Here is a 19,315-nt window from a genome sequence, read left to right on the forward strand (position 1 = left end):
TGCCTTCGCGTGGTACCTCTGACCTTCTCCCCCTGGAAGAGAAGAAAGACGGGCAGCCCAGCGTGAGGTCTGCCTGAGGAAAGGCAGCTACGATTCACAACAAATTTACAGGTTTGAAATCTTAGGTTTGTTCAACACAGGAGAGGAAATTAAATCTTTTTTTGGTCAGTTTTGTGAAAATGGAACAGGAGAGAAAGGCTGCCTACCTGTCAGTCAAAAGTGCTCTGTGGCAAGGAGGCCACATCACTGCTGCAGACGACGAGGTTCAGGTCCCTCCCTTGTCTGAGCAAAGAAGATTTTCAGAGCAGCATTTCTCTCATCCGAATTCACACTGGGCTACACAGGTGCAGTTAGTCTGTTTCTCTGCCCCTTTTTCTAACACCAAAGCAACCTGAATCCAAATAACCCCCTCCCCCAGCAAAAACTTTATCAAAGCTCATATATCTCAGCAAAAAATGGCTCAGTTCAAAGTTTGAGAATACTTTGCTAAACTTTTCTATCAATAAATTGTTTTGGCTAGTTCCACTCAGCCTGAAATCTCTAAAACACAGAAGATGAACCCAGCGTAGGAAAATCAATATAGATAGCAAGCAGAAGAGGAGGATAAAATGAAGAAACTATATAGTAAATAAAATGAGCACAAACTGAAAGGTAGAGAACTGAACAGGGATACAGGACTAAACTGGATCCTCCAAAAAAAGCTATACCAATATATAATTGAAGGTGCACGCTGAAAGAAGTTTCACTGCTTAAATGCTGTTTCTGCTCATCTCTAGATCACCACCTCGTCAAAACCTAGTACCTCGATGACACAGTTTGTTTCGACCTGCATTGCATATAACATAGGAAGTATGTTTCTTCTCTAGTCGCTTGTTCCTCTTGTTACATACATGCTGCCTGCCTTTTATTCCATGATGATTCGATGTCAGAACCCAAATAGCTTTTGGCTTGTTCCTCTACATTCTGCATCATTAAATTATCTTCTCTGTAGTTAAAAGAAAATCCTTGATGATTCATGTTTTGCTGTGTTTGATGCTCAACAGATGTCTGGATAATTAAAGCTACCCTATCAGTGATCTAGTCATTTCTGATAATTATTCCAGTACCATGTAATTTTTGTATTTCCCTGACCCCTGTGGTCTGTAACATGTCCTTTGTTATTTCTTTTGTTCTTCCCTTTTTTGTACTTTCGCCTACGTTTTTTTTCCCCCCCTGTGACACTTCCAGTTGTTATTTTACATTTTGCCACTCTCACATTGGCTTCAGATGAAAAAAGCTGGTGAGGCTGAGGCCATCACTGTTTGAATCCTGTTCTAGTTGGAAGGGCTAACAGGCCATGCTGCATTTTTTTTTTCCTGAAATTCCACTTGCCTGGCTCATTTGTTCTAACAGGGACAATGACAAATTGCCTTTTCAAACACCCATTGCTCTTCCAGTCAGGTTTCTTGTTTTGTCTTGTTTTTATCCTGGGTTGATGACCTGCTTAGTTGTTTTCAGTCATTGCCAATCATGTCATCTAGATTCCTCTTCTTTGCAGGTGTCACCTTTCTTATTCTCGTCTCTGTCGTTTTGCAGGTTGCTGCAGATAAGCAGCTTTTTCTCCGACTGCTTAGCTCTGCTCCATCCCAGCTACAGTGGTGCTTTCTTCCTCAACTGTGAATAGAGATTTTTGCTTCAACTTTCTTTTCATTCTTGTCAATGTACTCTCCGCTCTTTCTGTTCAGTTTTCAGCCAATTTCACAGCTTTCTGACTTTAGGCTATTTTATAATCTCTTACTGATAATTCCATATCAAACGGGAAGAAAATTCCAGCTCTGATTAATTAGCATCAGGGGAAAGCGCAGCACTTCTTCAAGGCAGCACTGTCTCACCTCCATCTGCCTTTTTTCTGTTGTTGTTTAAGCAGAAAGAGGAAAATTCAGCACACTTAATGTTGGGATTCAGCAGTACAGAGATGTTTCTTTTCCATAAAAGACCTACAGGTAACAAATGTCACTCAACAGAAATGACAGTTTTTCAAATCTATAATGCTTGAAGAAAACTTTTAAGCCAATGTTTCTCTGTGAATTACAGTCTTCATTTTGAAGGAGAAAGAAGAAGAAAAGTTTATAACTTTTCTGATGCCAGATTGTGTTTGTAATGCTGGCAGTTTGAAATACTGTGCTTTGCCAGGTAAACAGAACAAATCTCATATAGAAATAACCAGCACAGAAGAAGAAGAAGGAAAAGCAAAAAGTCATTTTGGCCTCCTTCAGCCATAATGCTGACACTCTCAACAGTTTGTATCGCCAGCCTAAGCTGCCCTATATAAACGCCAGTCTCTCGCATTAAGGGTTTGACTAACACAACGCTGTGCATCATAGCCCTGAGATGCACAAAATGGGCCTTCCCTGCATAACAGTGAAGTTACAGCCTTGGCCAGGACTAGGGTGGAACTGTATAAGCAAGCAGTTCATAAATTTTGATCGTGCAAATCCAAGTAAACTTAGAAGCAACCGCTCACACCCCAAGAAATTATTCTGTACTCTGGGTTCAATCATAAGAGCCAGGGCTGAATCAATATACTGGCAAGCTGTTCTCACCAGAAGCAATGCTAGTACAGGAGGACAGCAGGACTCGCAGGGTCCAGCCTGTACAGATCCACTGCTCATACTACAACGCACACCATGCGCCGGGCCGCGCTGAGCAAGGCTTGCTCATCGCCACTGCAGGCTATGAGTGCAGTGCTACGCACTGACAAAGAGTGCTCGTGCTCCCTACGCTATACAAAACAGCAACCAGTTGTAAATTGTTGCGTGAATGATGTTTTCTTTAACTGCAGCAGCTACTCCCACCTACTCTTCTCGCTGTTTGATCCAGTCATGTAAATTAACAGTACATGACTCTCAAATGGTAACGTCATTGCACTATATGGCTAAAATGCAAACGTACCCATCAATATTTTGGGCTGAGTTTTGTATAAGAAAGTAGCCATTTCTCTTTTACAGACAACAGACTCCAAGGATTAACATTTAAAAATAAGGAAGCTCATCAATCTCGGTCTCTTCCCTTTCCTTTAATGCCATCACTTTTAAAACAGATTATAGTCAACTGTTGAATTTTTGCAAGATTTCTGATGGAAAGTATGTTTCTTGCTAGTAACTTTTGAAGAGGATCATCCTGCACTGTGGATCAAAAGCTCTGCTGCAAGAATCTCTTCATTTTCTTTACTCTCCTTTGTAAATTGATCCTAACGTTCATTCAGGAAAGGGAAAAGAAGCTTCATTGCTACATCAGCATCTGGCAGCAATAGCATATAGGACAACACCCTGCAGTTGCAAAGGAAATAAGTAGCACTAACCAGTATGACATAATAAAAGTACTCAACAGAGCAAGACTTGCCTATGACTGCTATGAAGCTGCTTCACTTTTAAATCTTGATGATTCAGTTTAATTGACTCGTACTCTTTTAAGGAACAACCCAGTTAAGAAACTCTCCACGTTCCCTCATTACCTCCTGAAGCTTGATCTCATCTGGCTGGAGGATGCTAAGGACCCCACTGCTCCGGATCTCAGGAAGATCCTGCCATAAGTTGAACCGGGAGGTGGAGTTCCTCAGCAAACTGATTTGAGGTGCCACTTTGCTTTCAGTTGTACTTGCAGCTTCTGTTTCAGATGGAGTTTCCTCGCTGGCTGAATTCTCTTCAGGGTCTGTCTGTGAATCCTGCAGCCGCCTGGTTTCAATCTCCTGGCGCGTGGATTTATCTCGATATTCCTGATACAAGAGCCCTAGAAGGCAATATAACAGATCTGAGAGGTTACACTGAACAAAAAAAGTAGGAATGCATTGTGGGAATGGGTATTTGTTTTGCATTAGTTCATCTCAGCAGAGGTGAGAGAGAGATCTCCTCCATGCCGAGAGAAAAAGCCGATTGTGGTCTTCCTATTTCAATCAAGAGTAGAAAATATACATGGAACACCCTTCCTAAATCTAAAGTGTTGTCAACAATCTGCTATCACAAAACGCGTTAGTAACACAGTCAGATGAATCCATGATCAGTCAGAAGATACGAAAGAAGAGATATTTATTATTTGCCAAGCTTTTAAAGGTCTTTTTTTTTTTCTTTAAAGCCTTAAAGCCTTAAAGCCTTGCCATTCTCTTCAATGCTATTATGTTACAAGTTAGATAGATAGGTGTGCATGAGTGTATGTCTGAAAAGTGATACCACATACACTGAAATTACTTTAAAGGAGTGTTTTAAGGCTGTGAAAATCCTTAGAGAGGACACGCTGAGCTGCTGTTAAGGCATTAGACAGGATAAGCATCAGAATAGCAAAGTACTGGTCCTAGTTTAGGTCTGATTTCCTGGGTAGCCTTAGCTATGTTGCTTAATTTCTCTCGCTCTTCTCGTTTTCTCAGATGAGTGAAGATACTAAATTAATACTCAAGAGGTTCCTTTGGTGCCACAGCACCAAAGAAAAGACTATGAATTCGTAACAACTTGCTGCCCATCAGACACACAAGCTGTCTTCTATGTTTCAAATACTGACTTCAGTAGGAAGGTAGGAATCCTGAAATTTCTAGGCCAAATAAAGAAGATTTAAGATCCTCTTTCTCTCATATGGCTGCTGTTAACTCTCCCATTTCCCTTTCTGAGCCATCTGTAGGACCCAGAATATTAATCGCTGTAAACTAAAATTTCATTTAGAAGATATGAAAAGACAGGAGAGCATGAGCCTGCTCTGAGTCACTCTCTTCACTTACTTAAGTTGAAGGAATACAATTTATTTTGTCTCTCTTGGTTTATACTTTAATTTCTGAAGATGAATGAATAAATATAAAGGGCCCCAGATGTTTAAAAAAAAAAAAGTAATAGATTTTAATCCGTAATGATACGGACGAAATAAATCTGGTCAAGCGTACTCATGATACTGGATCTTGTAAGCAGATTCCATGTGTAATAAGGTGTGAGACAGCTGGGTCAGGAGTTTGTCTAGGAAGGACAGAAACACGGTTGTCGCCGCCTATTCAACCTCTGGACCAGTTTTTGTGAGGCTCAATACCAATCGCTGTTAAAACTGTATTCCAGAAATATGCTGGGGAAAAGTGCAGGCACAAGGGCAGCAGTACCGCAGTCTGCAAGTGTATCCTGTTATCTGTTCTCCCTGGAAAGACGTTCAACAGTGGATTAAAATAGCAGTAAGGGTAGCTGTGCCTGGGAAACCATACAGTCTTCTGTTAGCTTCCTACACGATAACCAAAGAGGAGACTTCCCCTGAAGTTTAGCGTGCTGCTGCTACTTATATAATTTCTCTCTGCGTCAGCTAGGCTTATATGGCTTTCCTAAATGCTTCTGCTTTTTAATCAGCATCAGTGAGGGTGCTGAGCCTGTGGCGAGGTGGAAAAGCTGTCTGAGGAATGATGTGGAGAACCTGCTAAATCAGAGCTGCTCTCAGTGGGACTGCTCGTGTCTGTAAGCTCAGCCTGTGCTTAACGGCACTGGTGCAGTAGGGCACTGGGTACTTGCTGCCCCAACGAACTGAGCACCGGCGAGCAGGACAGGCTGGGAAGTAACGCCCTGAAGCAGCGTGGCCAGTGTGTGACTTAAGGGAAAACATACTGGAAACTGGAGCATAATCTATTTTACTCACGCTGGAGATGATTATACTTGCAGCCTCTGTTCATACAGCCACATTGTGCTGGTGGGTCTGCCCTGCAAGTCACAGGCAATTAAGGCCATTTTGTTTGTATTTTATGTAGGGGTAATTTAGTCTCTCTTGTGCAGATCTGGAGAGTAATCCTTAAACAGAGATCTTTGAGGCAAATTCTTCTCTTGCTTTTAAGGAAACAAAATCCAGACAATGAAACCGTTCTTGCCTCCAGGTTCCCTGGCTGGAGGGGACCAAACCATCTCTACTCTACCAAGTAGAGATGACCTGCTGAGCCTTCAGCTGCAGGCAAAGGCACATATTGACACGGAGATATCTAACCGACTAAAGACATCTACCACCACAACGTGTTTGGAAGTGCCAGCAAGGTAATACATTTTAAGGGGGGAGCTGAACAGAGACTGATTGACACTCCACAACAGAGAGCAATAGTGGGAAGAAAGAGGAGGGTGATGCCAGGAGAAAGACAAAAGACAGGTTGATGTTTAGGTAGAACAAAGGTCGGAAGGAACAACCAAGGGTTGTGCTAGCAAGGATAAAGAGATCAAATTTGATATAAAAGGTACGTCCATCTACGTGTGAGGAAGTTACAATGGGCAGAGCGCAGACTTAGATGATTTTACCTGCAGTATTTTCACAGAGACAGAGAGAAGCCAGCACAGACAGAGGCCAAGCAAGAGCCGACTGTAGACGAAACAAGGGATGGTCACGGCAAAAGAGGGGCAACGTAACAGATGCAAGGTGAGCGGAGGGGGTTCTGACACTGTTGAAAGAAGAGCGGTTAAGTCTGGGAAGCGGCTAATTGCGCAGAGAGAAGCTGAGAGCAGCAGTTAAGCTTGAGACTGAAGAGAGGATAACGTCCCGAGCGCTTGCGCTCGATAAGCGAACGAGCGTAGAGCAGGAGAGCGAGCTGTACGAACTCCGTCCGCTGCTCAGCATCCCCGCCGGCGCTGCTGTCACCTGGCTACGGGTGACGCCATGCAGCCAGAGACGGGTTCGGGGTGGTCCGCCGACCAAAAACTACGCGGTCAGGCCCGAACTTCACAGGGGCTGACGGGGGGGGACGTGGTTCGTAGAGCCTCGTGGTAGGACTTCTCCCCTTCGTGTTTGTTCTCTGCCGGTTTGCTGACCGTCTCCCTTCCGAACCGGGAGGGGAACGGAGACGACTACTTACGGATTGCGGGAAAACGCCACGCGTGGGCCAAGGGGCAAAAGTTTTCTCTGAAATACCCCGCTCCCGCGAGCCTTGCGCGCCCCGCGGAGGCAGGAGGCGCGGAGGGCAGCGAGTTACGCTCCAGCCCCCCGAAACGGCCTCTCCGGGGTAGCGCGCGATGGCTGGGCGTCAAATAACCCCTCTCCTTACCGGGCCAAGCGCCGGTGCCGGAGCTGCCACCGCTCCCGGCTCGGCCCCCCCCCCCCTTGGGGCAAACCGCCGCTCCGGCCCCCCGCGGCTCCTTACCCATGTGCTCCAGGAGGCTCCTCCACGAGTCGGCCGTCACGGGCTGGGCGGGCGCCTCCTCGGCGGCGGCCGGTCCCTCCTCAGCGGCGGCCGCGGGCTCCCTGCGAGGGGCGGGGGGGGGGGGGGGGCCGAGCACGCTGAGGCGCCGCCACAACCGCCGCCACCGGCCCGGCGGCGGGCAGAGGCCGCGCCCCGACCCCCTCCCTCCCTGCCCGCCCCGCTCACCTGCCGGGCTGCCCCGCCGCGTCGTCCTGGTCCAGGGCGCAGGCGGCGCTCAGCGCCGCGGCCAGCAGCTCCATGGCCGGCGGCGAGCGGCGGCGGCGGCTGCTGCTGCCGAGCGGCTCCGGCGGCGGCGCGGGGCTGGGGGGGCCCGGGCGGTTGCCACGGTAACGGGGGTAGGAAGGCAGCAGCCTGCGCGGGAGGGAGCGGGGAGCTGCGGCCGCCTCGGCGCCCCCCGCCGCCCCTCGCGCCCCCGGAGCTCCCCCCCCCCAGCGCCCCCCTCCCAACCTCGGTCAGAGCCTCCCCCCCCACCCCAGATTCCCCCTCAGCCCTTTTCCCCCCCCTTCAAGCCCCTTCACGGCCCCACAGAGCTTCCCTCCCCCTAATCCTCTCAGGGCCCCCAAATCACCACAGAGCTCCCCCTCAGAGCTCCCCTCTCACACCCCCTCGCAGCCCCTCAGAGCCCCCCCAAACCCCCTCAGAGCCCCACCGAGCCCAATCCCCTCACAGCCCCCAAATCCCCTCAGCCCCACCAAACTCCCCCCAATCCCCTCAGAGCCCCCAAATCCCCACAGAGCCCCACCGAGCTCCCCCCAATCCCCTCACAGCCCCCAAATCCCCTCAGACCCACCGAGCTCTCCCCAATCCCCTCACAGCCCCCAAATCCCCACAGAGCCCCCCCTCAGAGCTCCCCTCTCACACCCCCTCGCAGCCCCTCAGAGCCCCACAGAGCTCCCTCCTCAGTCCCCTCACAGCCCCCCATCTCCTCTTAGAGCCCCCTCATCTCAAAGCCCCTCAGAGCCCCCCAAATCCCCTCAGCCCCACAGAGCTCCCCCCAATCCCTTCAGAGCCCCCAAATCCCCTCAGAGCCCCACAGAGCTCCCCCTCAATCCCCTCACAGCCCCCCATATCCTCTCAGAGCCCCCATCTCCTCGAAGCCCCTCACAGCCTCCCCAGATCCCCTCAGCCCCACAGAGCTCCCCCTCAATCCCCTCACAGCCCCCCATATCCTCTCAGAGCCCCCCACATCTCCTCAAAGCCCCTCACAGCCCCCCCAATCCCCACAGCGCTCCTCCTCAGGCTGCCCCCGATCCCTTGCAAGCCTGACCCCCCTCAGAGCCCCCCCGGCTCCCCATAGCGTTCCCCAAAGCCAGCTCCCATCAGATCCCCCCCAAACCCGCCCCACAGCCCCCCCCCCAGCTCTCGCCGAGTCCCCACAGCCCCTCAGAGCCCCCCGGCTCCCCTCACAGCCCTCCTGCCCGAGCCCCCCGCCGACCTGCTCAGAGCCTCCAAAATCCTTCCAGCGCCTCCGCGCACCCCCCACCCCCGGGGGGGGGCTCCCCGGCCCCTCTCCTCCGTGCCCGGGGGGGGGGCTTCCTACCCCGGCCTCTCCTGCCTCAGCCCCCCCCCCACCCCGGGGGGCACAGCTCTGCCCCCTGCCCCTCTCTGCCGGCCTGGAGGGAGGCGAGGGGGTGGGGGGGGGGGGGCCTTTCCGGAGCTGCCTCCAGATCTGGTGCGTTTCTCCCTCCGGGAATGAAACCCTGAGATGGAGGAAGGTAACGCGGAGGCTCAGCCTGTTCCCTCCGGCACCCCGGGTGACCCCGCAGCACCGACCGTTCTCCTCCTCTCCTCCTCTGCAGGGTTTTGGACCCACTCGGTCATTTCCCCCTTCTCCCCTTCCTTAGCGTCGCTACTTCCATAAGGATATGTTTTCTCATTTAGGCAGTAAGTATCTCAGTACTCAATGGTCTAATTCTGTCTTCTTTCAGGTAATTGTTTTTCCGCCTCGGGGATAAATCCTCTTGCGCTCTGGAGTACAGTTACACCCTCTGCTCAGTTTGAGTGCTTGCGGACAGGTTGGGTGCAGCTCTTCCCTACACGTTAGTAACCCCCAGCAGAAAACGTCATCTGTACCACATTGCAGCTCAGGAGTTAAACAGTCAAAATGTTCAGCTCTTTCTCCTATTATCTCTCTCCTTGTTGCATGAATAACATGCAACTGGGTTTTTTTTTTTTTCCAGTAATTTATGCAGTAACATAAAATCCATATGTTGATCTGTAGATGTAAAATGAGTTCCCTTTTATCTTTTTCATACCGTGTTTGCTAAATGATGCATCAGGATCGATTCCAGCTGGCACATGACTATATATTCAGGAAAACTCCCTCAGCTTATGTGAACTAGATCTAGATCTGGCACACTGCAAGAGCTCAGACCTCGTGTCATTAAGAGGCAGAAGAGGAGAGAAAAACAGCTGGGAACGTTAATGGAGAGATTTGACGATTCGGATAGGACCGTCAGTCCAGTCCAGTCCCGGTCCCGTCGGAAAGCTCAGACGGCCGATACAAAACGCCAGGGGTCTTGTCAGGGTGAGACCTGTTTTGTCACTGACCGAGGAGGGGGAGGACAGTGTGAGAGCTGCGGGGGGGGGGGGGGGATCGTCACTACCTAGATGGCCGGTGTGGTATGAAAGCGTGGCTATGAGGCCGTTAAACGCTGGGGCCGGGGGGCTCGGGGAGACAGGTGACTGAAAGCTCGTAAAAGGGATAAAGCCCTAGAGACTTATCTGAAGCGAGAGAAAGGTTTGTCTGAGCGCTGGTTAATGACTGACAGCTTGGTGGCTGGCTGCCAGGGCAAGAGTATTGTCAGGGGGTTTAGTAAGTGGGTGGGATGCCAGAAAAGTTATTTCTCTGAAGAGGAGGGAGGTTATTAGCTGTGCTGAGCCTCTCCGTTAGCTTCGCTTCTGGAAAGGCAGCGATGCTGCTTACAACTTTACGCGGAGACAGGCCAAGAGCGGCAGGGAGTTCTTCCTCGTACGCTGAGGGAAGCCAAGGCATAAGGTCTTACTGACCCTGCTAGAAGCAAGAGATACCTAAATATAACTTTTGTGTGTCCTGCTAGACCTATCTTTTAGAAATATGCATTAAGAGGTTAACACGGTCTAACTCCTCGCATAACTTCATTCTCAAGGGTTAAATCTGTGGCAAATAGGGATTTCTTTTTTAAAAAGTGCCTGGGGCATGGGTATGAAAAACATTCAAAAATAGAAAGCATCTTTTTAGGATCCTGTAACTGCCTGTTAATTTGATCCTGCCTGTCTTTCCTTTTTCTTCAAATTTTCTAAAGTATTTCCCCTTTGGTCTGAGATGAAAACCTGAAATGTCAGTAAAAGTAATAATGATAATAAAAATGTTGGAAGCTACGAGGAGGTGAGGGCGCAAGCTGAGAATGAAATGCCCCCTGTGGCCACGGGAGGTCACAGCTTGTGTTTTCGTATCTCAGAAATCTGTTCCACTGTTTAGCAATGACTAATAGTCTACTTTTTCTCCTTTTAGAACTTTTTTTTTTAAATTGGAATTTGGTCTTTCTAAAATGCTGCTCCTTCTTCCTCTCTAGGCTCACACCACGTTCTCATGCCTCACGCTGATATACAGAGAAGAACTTCCGTAAGCAGAACAAGTGCCTGAGAAGTCCTTTTTCTCCCAAGTGAGGTGACGGAGCGCTTCCAGCACCCTGGGACTGGTTGGAGTAAAAAAATGATACTAAGTGCAAAGCATATATTTTTGTCTTGCAAAAACTGTTGAGATTTTTCTAAAGCTTGCTTTTCTGTTTGGGGACAAAACAGAGCGCTTTACGAGTTTGTCAGGAAAGATGAAGGAAGGCAAACGAGCGATTCTCTCGCAACAGCCTGGTGGCTGGGATGTTCATCTTGGGTGTGGGAGATCGAGGTTGAAGTCATTGCTGTGTCATTCCCTCACATCCTACATGCTATTGCCTGTTCCAGGGTGGATCAGTCTCTCCTCTTGGAGCTGTTCCACCCTCTCTGGTCACTGGAACAGGTGCCTGAACATGTCTCTCTCTCTCCCTTCTAGGTGAATGAGTTATTCACCAGGTATCTCTTTGGGTCAGTAACTATTGAACTATTTCCACTAAATGGAATAGCACCAGCGTAGGTGCCTCTTTTTCCTTCTCTTCTTCAGCAGCTGTTAGGACTTTCTCTGTGTTCAGTTTAAGCTGACCTACCTGCTCAATTCCACCTTTCATTCTGCTCCCCGAGGCAGATTTCTGCCTCCACTTTTATGCCAGCACTTGTGCTCATCTCACCCTTGGTGAACTGGTTCAGGCAGCTAAACTGGTGGAAAATGATTCATTTTTTTTTGTAGAACTAGCTTTGTGCGAGATCAGCTCCCTGAATTGCCTCGCTACAGGGTTAGCTCAATGCGAGCGCCAGTACAGCAGAGGTGGCAGGCGTGCCGATGGATGGCAGGACCAAGGCAGTGCAGCCTTGGATCATCTTAAACTGCTGTGGAACTGCAGGCTCAGGCAGAAGTCCCCGCTCCGCCTGGTCTTAACCATTTGAGTAGGAGTTTGGGGGAGAGGGGGTTCCTTTGTCTCTCAATGTATTAACATATACTTGATCCTGGGCCTAAAAAACTTTACCCAGTATCATCAAAATCAGTAAAATCTCGTGATGCGAAATCAGAGTTTTCTGGCCAAAACCTCCATATTTCCTCCTAAAATTTCCTGTCTAGCTGAAGAGAGAAAGAAAGAATCTGACTCCTATAACGACTTATAGCAGAACAAACGAGTAAAGCTCCTGCCCCAGCCCCAAGCAGATAGGACTACGTGCCTTGTGCTCGCGTTGGTGGCAGAAGTCCTGCAGCACCATGACAGACTAAAGGCCAGTTTTCTCTCGGGAATTCTTAGGATCCCAAAGCACACATGAAACCAGCCTCATGACCTCTTAATGATAGTCATGCTCGGGTTACAATGTTCAGTTCCCTGTGGGCGAAGGAGAGAGAGGGTGTGAGCGCCTGCACGCTCTGCAAAGGAAGAAGGGGGATGGTGCGGTTGCAAATTGTTCCCAGCTTCGCTGTGCTGCTGGTGGAAAACTTTCTAAATGTTGGCTGGCCTGGTGCGTGGCTGCATTAAAAATGTGATAATTGGTGTGAGTTTACAATTAGTTTATTACAATGATCTCACTTAAGTTTTGTTTGGGGGACGAATGTCCAAACTTCTCCTGTATTTTCAGGCGCTAATAATTTTGAAGAATGAGTAACTATTTGAATTAAGATTTCTTCTGTGCATCTAAACTTGAAAGCAATCCTTAGAATAGAACTGTGCAAAGAGCTTGCTTTCAAACTACGCTGAAATGCATCTTTTTATGTTCTCGTATGGCAGTTTTTAGAAATTAGAACTCCGCTTCCAGAAACTAAAAAGAGAAGATGCAGTCCAGCAGATCTTATTCATGAAAAATTCCCAAAACCCTTTTATTCAGTGGGAGTTTCACACTGAGAAAGGCCACAAGATGAGGTAAGAAGAACTGTTTTAATCTGAGCTAACCAAATTTGTGGTGAAGTGTGAAGTCAGTAATAGATCTGAATAATGCTGTACCTAGTCAACTATATTTTCATACTTCAGGTTCATTCAGGTTCTTTCTGCACACGTGTGTTTTTAGCAGCCTTTTCGACAACGGGTGTCTCTGCACAGTTTTTATTCCTGGTTTTGACTTTTCCGTGTGAGATAAGTGGAACTCCTCTAACGTTTTTAGATCACAAAGGCCAAGGGCACATCTGTTCTCCCGAACCTCTTTAAGCCTTCACCAAAGTACCTTAATTATATCCGTTGGGGCTACCAGCCTTGCCTATAACTAAAAATGCTCAGTGCTTCCTATTATGAGCACCTCACATTTAGGTGCTTCTAACATTTTGATTCTCAAAATCGTTATAGCTGGAACTTCACTTGCTGACTGTCTGCCATAGGTTCCTTGTTTTTTATTTATAAAAAAGACTCAACCATTTCTTAGGCTTAGGAAAATATTATTGGATCCAAATTTAAACGAAAACACAAAACCTGCTGTTCTGTCCTTTGAGAAGCTTTGGATCCTGCTGAAATATTACTTGAAATCTGGGGGTTGCCAGGGCTTCCTCTCTGGCACACCTGCGAAAATCTGTAGAAATTATAAGCCCTTCTGTGTTCTACGTGACACACGTAAACCGTAGACTTAGATTTTAGCTTGGATCTAAAACCCCTGAGCTGCTGCCCTTAGAGAAAATGTGTCTATCCAGGGCTGAGTGAAGCATTTCTGATACTGTAGCTGTAAAAAGTGCCTGGTATGGTTCTAGGCACTGTGAGTAAAGGCTGTTTCTGCTGTATCCTCAGTGATCCTGATGCTGGGTCCAGGCAGCACAGGGAGAAAACCACTGGACTGAAAAGCAGCGGGAGCAAGACCTGAGCGTGTACTGACAGGAGCCTGCTATGAAGAGAGGACCTGGTCCACCGCTGGATGCTTAAGTAAATGGGGAGCTGGAGAGGACTCTAAAACATAGCGCTGGAACCAGGAGGAGGGATGGGAGACTAAGACTGTACGAGGAGCCAACGGGTGAAGAGTCTGGGGAACAGCCGGACACTGAGATATGAGCAGCTAGAGGGAAGAGAGGGGAATAATGTATCTGGGAAATGGTAAGGCTGAGGAAACAAGAGTGGGGGAAGTACAAGCTGAGGAAACAGATTGGTTGAGGACCTGGGTATGGTCAGGGTATATCTGAATGAGGCAGATGGTACAAAAAGAGGGATATAAAAAAGAATTATTTATCTATCTCTAAAAGAGGAATAAATTATTATGGAGTGAAAGGTTTGATCAACATGTATTTGCACAAGCTCTGCATGACTTCGCCACTTGCAAGCGGAAGCACCATTGGCAGCACAGAGAACAGGTGACAATAAGAAATGTATTCCATAAGTAGAAAGAAACTGATTGCGTATGGTATAAGACCTCTTGCAATACAGATCTCGGCCTCTGTAGAGGCTTTCTCTGCTTTTCTGGTTGAATCAGCGTATATAAGCAGTGCCCTCTGCTGCCCAGGACAAATAGTGCTGCACTGTGGGAAGCTAACCCAAATTCATGCCAACATCCTCCAGTTACGCTATTTTTCCATGACTAGTGTCTCTAGTATCGGTGTTTGTATGAATTCAAACAAATCAGATTCCCTCTTTCGCTTGGAGGCAACTGTTTGCATTCACTGTTGTAGCAGTTCTGTTCTATTAGCTCAGATCAAACATAATCAACTGATTTCAGGTGATCTTCATTTCTCTGAACTGGAGGTTTCATAACCAGCCTAGAGAAATAAATTGTTCTGTACTGTTAGACCAATGACCTTGAAGTGAGCTCTGCAACATGAAATTTCACACTGACTTTCTTTTCCACTGTATCTAGTGGCCCATAATGAATACGTATCACTTCTCAAATCTGCCTCCGTGGGAAATGATAGGTAAATAATACAGTCATGCTGTAAAAGCATCTGTATTGAATTAGATATGAAGAGATGTCAACATCCTATTTGCTGATAACAGAGGGTAGATAACGATTGGTGAATCTCCTTCCTAGGGTTTAAAATGACTAATTTGCTGATCTCTGTGGGAGCCGCTTTCAGCTGGGGCTGACAGTTGTGGATGGAAACCCTAGGTGGATGTTTTTCTCTGATGGTTTTCTGTGATCTCAATCTGCACTGTTCCTGCCGCTATCAAGTTGGACGGACTGATCATTGCGGGAAAGAGCTTTTGTTGAGCTCAGCTTCTTCCAGGTCTTTGGTTCTGGTTACTCTGAAAACCAGAAGTTGTGCTGGAAGCTCAGCTCTGAAATGTTCAGGGCAAGTCAGCTGAGTTGTCAGGAAGGGTCTCATCACGTGAGGGGTTTGTATCTTTGTACAATGTGGAAAACTGGGAGGGAGCCAAGGGGTCTTGTGGGGAACTTTGATACTAGAGTGCTCGGGGGAGCCGGGCACAGCATAGGAAAGGTCACGGGGAAAAAACTCGTTTGAGAATAGTTAGGCATAGAGGTGCTCTTAGGAAGTATCTTGCGGAGAGTATGTGGCAGATTTTGGCTCTTCTGTGCCTTAGAGCCTCTGTTGTCTATTGAGGTAGTTCTTAGACTCTTATGCTTGACCCCCTGGAAAATAGACACTGCTCTGTAACACCAGCAATTTCATTTGAAGTAATCTGAAAAACCGCAGGGTACAGTTTTCAGAAGTCAGTGTGAACTACTCTACTTATCTCATTTTTACTTAGTTTTATAGAACATTCACAGAGCTTTGGATGAGACGTAGAGCTAAGTCACTGCTGGGTTTGAGGAAGCCTGTGGTGCTTTTCCCTGATCAGAGTGCTAAAGCCCGTATCCCATCTGAGTGCAATTCAGACAAACGTTCTTTCTACTGAGCTGTTTGCTATTTCCTCCTGCCCTCTTTCCTTCCTGTCCTAAATTACGTAGCATGTGTATATGATGTGAAATGACATCTCTGCTTGCAAACAACACGTTCTTGTCAGACCTACTGGCTATTTTCATGTGAGGAGAAGGGATCGTGCAGGCCCAGCCTTAGCATTTGTACAGCTGCTGAACGAAACACTGTTGAACGAAAAGAGTTGCAGCGCCCTGCCTGCCTCAGGGCTGTGGCGATCCTCTCTTGAGAGACCCGTGGACCTTCCCCAGCACTGTCCACAGGTGCCTGTACTTTCCCTTCTTCAGAAGATCTCCTAGCTGCCAGGTAGCTTTTTTTTTTTTTTTTTTTTTGGACAGAGATTAAATGCATTTCTTGAGACCAGGGATAATATTTTAGATGTCTTATCTGTGCAATGGCCCGTTTTCCACTGCAAAATGGGGAGAATAGTGATTATTGGAAGTAATAGCAATACCCTTAGGCTCCTGCAGGCTTTTCACAATGCAAATTTCTAGTGGTTCTCTTATAAATTACTGCTGGTCTTTTGGAGAAAGGAAGAGGAGGATATGGGCTCAGTTTGAGCTAAAACTCTGGTCTCGTTCCATGTCTAATTTCTTTGCTCAGTTGCAAGAGACGATGCCACTCAGCAGCACTGCCTGCTTTTAGCAGACACATGACTTGCAACCTGTACTGACCTGTCAAGCTCCGTGCACAGCAGCATGTTTGATAAAACTGGCTCCCAGCGCAGGCTCATTGTTTCCAGCTCCAGGGAGAATCAGAATTTGCACGTTTCAGAGCTGGCTAAGTGGCAGTGTCAGGATGTCAGAGTCTGACAGAGATGATTATGCCGCAAGGAGAGGAAGACAGATGGGTTTGACATCTCAGCAGACTGTAGCTGTCTAGTTTCATATGCTCAGTTTAATGCCAAAGGGCAATCAATTTCAGCCAGGACAATTAATTTATTTAAATCTGACTTGACAGATTGGCTAAAATTCTCTGTTGGAGTCCTCTTCATAAGGGAAGGTGCCTGGAAAGGCACTAGCTGCACTCAGTAATTAGGACCACGCAATGCAGTATAATACACGCACCTTTAGAGGGCAAGTATTTAACGCTTTCAGCTTGATCTTCTACAGAAGAAACAGGGACTATCTCACAGTTTTACATACAAGAGATGAGGGGGAGCTTGGGGGAATGCCTACATGAGAAAATGCACGGCTAGGCAGCTTCTCCTCTCTCCGCGTGGCTGCAGTGGCAGGAGAGCACGGGGGTCCAGATAAATTTCTTGTCCGTGTACTGAGAGCAGCCTGGCTCCCTAGATGTAACGCATCTGAGAGAGGGCAACTGGGATTTCCACTCTATACGGAAGCCTTGCCTGTATTTGTCAGTTGTGCCTGCGCCCTCTCAAAGCAGCAGTTCACCTCTGGTACGGAGTCTGCCACCCTCCCCTTCCCCTGCAGTATCCTGGTTATGGGATCAGGGCCTTTTGCTGAACCTAGGCCGTTGAGGGATTTCTGCCAAAAAAGACAGCCACACTGAAGGCCTTTGTTGCCTATCAGTTCTTGAACGTTAACAGCAAACAGAAAGCAAAAATGCTTTAGAAAACATCTTTGTAGCTACTTCTTCAGATGTAAAATGCTGTTTTCTGTGTGCAGGCCTGTAAAACGTTTCAGGAGAGCCCTCCCTGAAGGCTGAGAATGGGCCTTATAGTAGGGTGTTGCCTAAGGAAGTGCTTGCAGACTTTATTTTCTCAATAAGCTGCTTGAGGCACTCAGCAGAGTGTCTTTGCTTACCCCACTGGGTGATTCTGCGTCACATTTCCCCTCTTTTCAGTCTTCCCGCTGTCTTTTTGTTTCTCCCCTGCTTCTCCTTCTCTTTCTTCTCCAACCTTATACAGGGCCTTTTATACCACAGTTCTAGTATTATATGATATACAGCATTAAAATAAAATTGACAATAGCACTACAAGTCTGGGTGAGAAGGCGTAGATCAATAGCTATAGCTTAGTCCAGCTGTTCTTCAAAAAAAAAAAACAAGCTTTCTTGCTCTGATGCCACTCTACCTATATTCTTCAGCAGAGGCATAGTGAATACCCTGAGCAGGTGCCTCCTTACCTTTGGATCCATAGTTCTTCTAAAGCTCTCATATCAGCGTTTACTGGAGGTGCCGATCCCTTCTGAGATAAAACCTCCTTAGCCAGAGGCTCTTTGACGGGCTCATCATTTTTGAGTGAACCTGTGACAGAAAAGAAAGCCAAGAGGGAGTTAAAAGAGTCCTTTTTCAAAGGGTCATCTTTACTTGTAAGTAAAATAAATAAATAAAAATTTGTAAATAGTGGTTTACTTGCATAGAAGGCAACAGGAAGACCACAGACATACAGAAGTCTGCATTTGAGCTTTGATTTTTGAGCAAGATTTAAATGACATTAGCCTGCATATTGCGTGATTATGCAGCCTTTGTCACAGCTGCGTGTGCAATCAAGGAAAGGTGCATGTGGATTTACTGTATCGGTTCTTATATGTGCAAGTGGCTTTCTAACCACTGAAAATTGGGCCTCAGCATTAACAGTTTTCAGTGCAATTCTTTAAGGAGAAAAGGTTTAGCCCTGTGTGCCTGTGCATGCCAATATTTGGTTTCTCAGGTTAGGACTTTACTACTGCTCTGCTTTCAAGCATACAGTCTCTGCTTTCAAGAATACAGTAGATGTTCAGTTTACTGGCTAAATCAAGCCTAGATTTGGGTGAGACAGGAGCTTTACTTTTAATCACTTCTCCACTTTCCCTCAAATGAACCTCTGATCCTTTCACAGGGAGCCAAAGTTGTGCTAAGTCCATGGCTTACTACTGCAGTCCTTGGCAGGAGGGGATGCATCTCACTTTCCAGATGAAACCTCCTGTTGTTTGCAGCCTGTCGATAAATGACCTTGTTGTTGTATTATAAATATTTTGGTCCAAGTCATAATTCTGCTTCCATTTCAAACTGGTGACAGCATGGGCAAGTCAAAGCTCTACCTGAAGTTGGTTTCTGACATGCCCGTTTAATCATTGCTACTGATGTTCAGAAGGAAAAAGTGAAATCCAGATTTTTCTAACTCCCTAAAGCAGTGCCAGGGGCTTATGAGACACTAGTTGGAGTTATTCTCTTTGCCTTTCAAATAGGCTAAACATTTTATCCTCCTGTCAGAGGAGATTGTTTACAAAAACAAACTCTTTTTATAATTAAAGGAAAGCATCTATTATTTTTTACAACTCTTAGGCTACGAGCCAGAGGTAGGCTGGTGCAAAGGGTGCCCAGATAGAAGCTTTTCTCTCTGCTGGATTTACATTCTTTTAGATTATTTTTCCTGTTCTTGCTTCTTGAGTCTTTATTTTTCCCCTGTTTGGTATCCTATCCTGCATTTTCCCCTGTATCTTTCCCTCTCTTCCTTTCTCCTTTCCTCCTCCCCCCCAAGTAATTTCCTAAGCAAAATGACAACAGGTTAACATTTGAGCTTGAGCCAGACTCTTGGATAGCTGCTGTTCAAATGAGTATGAAGTCAAGATAAAAGAGCTCACCCATCCCTTGTTTCCATGCACGTCAGCAAATGCTGTCAGAAGAGGTTCCTGCTACAAAGGTGGCTGGTGTAAAAGCACCTGCTGTCCAGTTTCTGGGAGAGGGGATGGAATCGGTGGAGTAGAGGGAGAAGGCAGGAGAGCTGCTTACACGGTCCTAGCTGAATTTAAAAGCTGTTGCTCTGAGCTGGACTTGCTACAGTCATACTGGAGAGAGAGCTATTGCTT

General features: G+C 47.1%; 1 protein-coding gene across 2 annotated transcripts in view; it reads right to left on the reverse strand.

Annotated features, from left to right (window-relative positions):
• The window catches only part of NGEF (neuronal guanine nucleotide exchange factor), a 40,082-nt gene that overhangs the window by 18,595 nt on the left and 2,172 nt on the right, over positions 1–19,315 (reverse strand). The window contains exons 1-5 of one of the 2 annotated variants that reach the window (XM_068954872.1): positions 19,091–19,109; positions 17,651–17,771; positions 7,334–7,519; positions 7,109–7,209; positions 3,494–3,768 (exon numbers count right to left, since the gene is read on the reverse strand). In XM_068954872.1, coding sequence (XP_068810973.1) covers positions 3,494–3,768; positions 7,109–7,209; positions 7,334–7,519; positions 17,651–17,771; positions 19,091–19,094 — 687 coding nt within the window. In that variant the 5' untranslated portion in view covers positions 19,095–19,109. Of the gene's footprint in view, positions 1–3,493; positions 3,769–7,108; positions 7,210–7,333; positions 7,520–17,650; positions 17,772–19,090; positions 19,110–19,315 lie in introns of those variants that run through there. The other variant, XM_068954871.1, reaches the window with a different exon arrangement.

The sequence above is a fragment of the Struthio camelus genome, chromosome 9 (genome assembly GCF_040807025.1).
Source record: "Struthio camelus isolate bStrCam1 chromosome 9, bStrCam1.hap1, whole genome shotgun sequence".
NCBI classification, from domain to species: domain Eukaryota; kingdom Metazoa; phylum Chordata; class Aves; order Struthioniformes; family Struthionidae; genus Struthio; species Struthio camelus.